The sequence below is a fragment of the Pistacia vera genome, unplaced genomic scaffold (assembly GCF_008641045.1).
Source record: "Pistacia vera cultivar Batoury unplaced genomic scaffold, PisVer_v2 Contig984, whole genome shotgun sequence".
Taxonomy (NCBI): domain Eukaryota; kingdom Viridiplantae; phylum Streptophyta; class Magnoliopsida; order Sapindales; family Anacardiaceae; genus Pistacia; species Pistacia vera.
Genome location: NW_022196872.1, coordinates 309,335 through 315,239, shown reverse-complemented (window position 1 = coordinate 315,239; position 5,905 = coordinate 309,335). Strand labels below are relative to the sequence as shown.

Below are 5,905 nucleotides of genomic sequence, written 5' to 3'. Positions count from 1 at the left end.
TCTGCCCTTTATATGTATATCCTTATGTAAATTTTGTGAGAATCATGTTTAATATCATTAGATTGATTTATAAAAATCATTTTTGTCAAAGATGAGAGTCCAATAGTATTAAAACATGGTTTTACAAAATTTAAGTAAGGACATACTTTATATATATATAATTAATTTTTTTTTTTTTTTAATTTGGACCGCGTTTACTACAAAATTTCAACAGAATTTGCAACTACAAAATTTTTCGTGCAACGATTTCTTCACATAAGTACTTTGTCCAATTTTAAAAGAAAGAAAAAACAAGATATTTCAGAAAGTGGACGAGTATTCATACACATTAAAAATCAAATTTCATATGAAAAATTTTAATCTTGACCAACTTTACTTATGTTGAATTTAAAAAAAAAAAACAAAATTTCAAACGAATTTGGAAACTACAAATTTATAATCATTGATTCAATGTAATCTAACGATTTTTAATAAGAAGTTAGAATTAATTAATTTTTAATTTCAACTAAATAATTTTTAAACCATTAGATTATCATCAATCAATGGTCATGAATTTATGTCAAAAATCAGTGTTAGTCCATATTTACATATTTCCGAAAGATGATCAGTATTTATACGCATGAACAAGGCAGACGTAGAGTAAGTTGAGGGTAGGCCGTGGCCCACATCAAATTAAAAAAATATTAATATGTAATTTTTTTTTTTTTTTTTGACAATTTCAGTTAGAAAAGTAGAATATGAATGTTATATGCAGGGTGGATTTATTAAATTTACTATTTTATTTATTTTTTGTCACATTACTTTGTATAAAGATTTTTGTAAAATTTCTCTATAATTGTAGTATTACTCAAATGATGTGAAGGAGAAAAAATAAATGGGTATGGTCCCCCTAAGGAGAGAAGAGAAGTGACTTTTGAATTTAACAAAGGCAACCCAATTTGTGGATGGCAAATGAGTTGTGCCTCTGGACGTGGATCCCTCATAAGGCAATATATGGATGAGTTAGAGATTCACTGAAAGTCAATAATATTTCCTTTCTTTTAGACCTGACGTAAAACAAACTCCTCCTAACCTGATATCCTTAGATATTTGACAATAGACCAGTGTTGATTAGGTTGTTTACATTAGTTAGTATTTTTAAGTATATGATGATAAAAGAGTGTTTGATCACTATAGTTTAATTATTTATTATGATAATAATAATTTATCAATTTAAATTAGTTTATTATAATAAATTATTTGTAATAGTAGAAGTCAATCTTTATCACTACAAGTAGTATTTTGTCATAATTGATTTATATTTAAAGACCAAATGATAAGTTTTATGGTGAAAAATAATATATTATGACAAAATTGATTTTGTCAAAATTGTGAATAGTGATTAAATTATTTGCTCATAATTTTAAGAGTGACAAAAATTTATTTATTATTGGCTTTATTATGATAACATTTATTTTGTCACATGTTTGTTTAATATGATATTATTATTTGTCAAAAATTGCATAGTGAAGGAAATAATTTTGTAAAAAATTTAATAACATGACAAATAATCTTTTATACAAANTAGTAAATATTATGATAGGATAGTGTTTTTATTTTATATGAGAAAATAGAAGTTTGAGGAAGAATAATAATTCAAAGTTTAAGAGAAGAGAATTTTATTGATTATTATTTACTAAATTCTAATTTATTTTTATATAGTTTTACATGTTATTCTAATTCTAAAAAAAACTCTAATAATTCTAATCCTAATTATCCTAATCAGATAATAACATAATTTAATTAGGATTTAGTTGTCTCTCATTGGAAACCTATAAATGGCATGAAAGGGTAAAAATAAACGGGCATGATCCATGAGGAGAGAAGAGAAGTGACTTTTGAATTTATCAAAGGCCACCCAATTTGTGGATGGCATATGGAGTTAAATGAGTTGCGCCACGTATTGGGTTTCTCCACCGTAAAGCTTCTATTTTCAACTGTCTTGCTGGCTGTCCTGATAATAGCATAATTTAATTAGGCTTCAGCTGTCTCTCATTGGACAACATACAATAATATTATACTTATAAAAAAATAAGGTGATAAAAAATAAATAGAAGAGTGAAATAAAAAGTTAAATGAATAGAAGAGTGAAATAAAAAGTTAATTTGTTAAATTTATTATTCTATTTATTTTTTATCATATCACTTTGTATGAAAATATTTGTAAATTTTTTTTGTAATTATAGTATTACTCAAATAACGTGAAGGAGAAAAAATAAATGGGTATGGTCCCCATGAGGAGAGAAGAGAAGTGACTTTTGAATTTAACAAAGGCCACTTAATTTGTAGAGAGTAATACTATACTTATTTACGATCTTATTAACCATTGTAAAAATAAAGTATAATATGGATACCATACGGATAGTACAGATACTATATATAATTTTAATAAAGGTGAGTAAAATAGTTAGTAAATTCGTGAGTAAGCATAACATTTTTCATTTGTGGATGGCAAATGAGTTGCGCCACGTATTGGGTTTCTATTGTGTACATGTCTGGACGTGGATCCCTCGTAAGGCAATATATGGATGAGCGTGAGATTCACTGAAAGTCAATAAGGATTGTTTATTTAGTATGAACTGCTCTTTAAGAGATTAGGTAGAGTAGCTCATATTTCCTTTCTTTTGGACATGACGTAAAACAAACTCCTCCTAACCTGATATCCTTAGATATTTGACAATAGACCAGTGTTGATCAGGTTGGTCACATTAGCTCGTATTTTAAAGTATATGATGATAAAAAAGCGTTTGATCACTATAGTCTAATTATTTATTATGATAGTAATAATTTATCAATTTAAATTAGTTTATTGTAATAAATTATTTGTAATAGTAGAAGTCAATCTTTATCACTATAAGTAGTATTTTGTCATAATTGATTTACATTTAAAGACCAAATGATAAGTTTTATGGTGAAAAATAATATATTATGACAAAATTGATTTTGTCAAAATTGTGAATAGTGATTAAATTATTTGCTCATAATTTTAAGAGTGACAAAAATTTATTTATTATTGGCTTTATTATGATAACATTTATTTTGTCACATGTTTGTTTATATGACATTATTATTTGTCAAAAATTGTATAGTGAAGGAAATAATTTTGTAAAAAATTTAATAACATGACAAATAACCTTTTATACAAATATTTTTACATGACAAATATTTTATTGTCAAAATAATATAGGCGTGACAAATATTTTTTGTCATCTCAATAATGATAAAAATGTTTATATTTATACTTCTAAAGTGCGACGAGTCTTTTTCGTGACAAAAATATTCAAGTGAAAAAAATAATTTATGCAGAAATTAAAATCGTGATAAAATATATTTATCAATTTTTTTTAATAACAGTAAAAATATTCTGTAAAAAACGTGAAAAGTATAGTAACAAAAATTTATAGAAAATTGAACTTAAACTACTTTGGGATTTCCATAACTTGGCAAATATATTGTAAAATAAAATCAATCAAGCAATTAACATGTTAGGTCAAATCTTGTAATAGTGTTATATTTATATACACAGTGTTATACTCAACTTATTATTAATTATTTATTTACCTTTTAAAACATAAAAAACAATTATTGTACAATAAATACCAATTGGATCTACCATGTCTAATGATGCCAGCTCAACATGATCTTTTAGGAAATCCGGTCCCATGTTTTAACATCAACACTGATGACGCACATACACCTCTCTCACACGAGTAATGCTATGCTTACTCACAATCTTACTAACCATCTTACAATCCTGGAAAATATAACGGCATACTACGGGTACATACGCATAGTACCCGTACTATGCCGTTATATTTATCAGGATAGTAAGATGGTTAGTAAGATTGTGAGTAAGCATAGTTTTATTGCTCTCACACATCACACAAATCCTCCAACGTGACTACTTGAAACGGGCCAAACAAATAATAAAATTTTGTTGGAAATATTAGTTAAATAATTACAAAATTATAAAAAATTGTCGGGACAAATTTTTTTCTTCATAACTCTTTGTGAATCTTCATCTCTTCTTCTCTTCCCGCATCCCCACTCAACTCCACCGATTTTCCTTAACTTTCATTGCCCTTAAATTCTCCATTAATTACACTACTACCCTCTCCATTAAGCTTTTCAATGACTTAATCCTTATTTGGTGTTCAGATCCTAAAACTCTCTTTCACATTTCTGAACCTTTTGTCTGTCTTTCTCTGACCGATTCGACTTAGGCGAGTCAAGATCCTTGGTGCATGGGGACTCAGTGAGTCCGCTAGATCTAGAGAGCGATTCGCCGAAGTAAAGTCACCTTCCTCTGCCTCTTCTTGATAGTTGTCGTTTTACGTGGTACAATCAGCGTCGAGAAATTTGGGACTCCCGAGCAAGACTTCAATGATATTCGCGAACACTTCTACGCTCACTGTGTCCTTGAAGAGGTTTAGACTGTTAAGAAATATATGGTTATTTTGTTTTATTGTTTATTAAGGGTAGATCTGTCTTTTCATTATTTTCTTTGTTTAGCCTATATATAGTCTCTTTGTATTTAGGTTAAATTATTCTTTTTGTATTCAATTACATTGTGCATTATCAATGAAACCCTAGCCTCCTCTTTTTATTTTTTCTTTGGATTGTTTAAAATGGTATCAGAGCAAGGTTCATGGGACGAGGCTTAATCTTAAACACAGCTTACGAGAAAATTTTTGGAGAGGGTATTCATTCAGTTTCTGCAATCTGGTATTTCGTTGGTATTCGTTCAATTTCTATAATCTGGTATTTCGTTTTCCTTTCTTTTGCATACTGGTTTTCTTTGTTCTTTGATTATGGCTACTGAAAGAGATGATTCGCTTCAGTCTGTGAGTGTGAGGTTAGATGACAAGAATTATTTCTGTTGGAGTTATGTGATGAGAAATTTTCTTAAGGTTAAAAAGATGTGGGGATATGTCAGTGGAACTTCTGTGAAACTTAGGAATACTGATGAGTGTTATGCTGCTTTGATAGATGCCTGGGAAGCAAACAATGCAAAAATTATTACTTGGATTAACAATTCTGTTGAGCATTCCATAGGTACACAGTTGGCGAAGTATGAGACAACAAAGGAGATTTGGGATCATCTGCAAAAGTTATTTACTCAATCAAATTTTGCAAAGCAGTATCAATTAGAGAATGACATACGAGCTCTTCAGCAGAAGAATATGAGTGTTCATGAGTTTTATTCTGCTATGACAGCTCTTTGGGATCAATTGGCTCTTACAGAATCTGCAAAATTAAAGGCATGTGGTGCCTATATTGCTAGTAGAGAGCAGCAATGGTTGGTACAGTTTTTAACTACACTTCGCAGTGATTTTGAAGGACTTATGTGACAACCACTTTCTACTCAAATACTCATAAGAATGTACATAATAAAATACATATAAAATAGTATAAAGAGTTGGGCCCAAATTTTTCTTTTTATTAAACATATATATTCTTTACAAACATATACATATTTTATACAAAATTGTCAAAAACATGGTGGACAGTGCAACCGCTTCCCCTCGTACGCTGATGTCCATCCGACCGTGTCCTCACCTAGATCCTGCAAAACATAGGAAAATAATGCTCAGTAAGTAAATCCTCTACTCATCTATCCCCGTAACTCTCTCTCTCTAATTCTTTCCTTACAACTTCTCATTCAATTTCTCTTTGAGACTTCTCTCTCTCTTTCTCTTTCTTAGAACTCTTTTCTATTAACTCTCTTTAGTAAGTCACGGCCCCATCTTACCGGGGCACGGCCAGGACTCACTCCCGCTTTACGTGACCTCTACTCGTTTTAGCTGATCGGACTGGGTTATGCATGGATTCGGAACCCTTGACCATGTGAGTGTATAATCTCTCTC

The 5,905-nt window shown here is 29.6% G+C and overlaps 1 protein-coding gene across 1 annotated transcript; it reads left to right on the top strand.

The window, feature by feature from the left end:
- The first annotated feature begins 4,849 nt into the window (after positions 1-4,849).
- On the top strand, positions 4,850-5,389 carry LOC116121448. The gene has a single exon (XM_031407407.1). The coding sequence runs from the start codon at positions 4,850-4,852 to the stop codon at positions 5,387-5,389; it is 540 nt and encodes a 179-aa protein (XP_031263267.1).
- Positions 5,390-5,905: the final 516 nt, after the last annotated feature.

What these genes read in the sequence shown, in the direction of transcription:
- LOC116121448 (XM_031407407.1), top strand. Translation starts at nt 4,850, where the DNA reads ATGGCTACTGAAAGAGATGATTCGCTTCAGTCTGTGAGTGTGAGGTTA.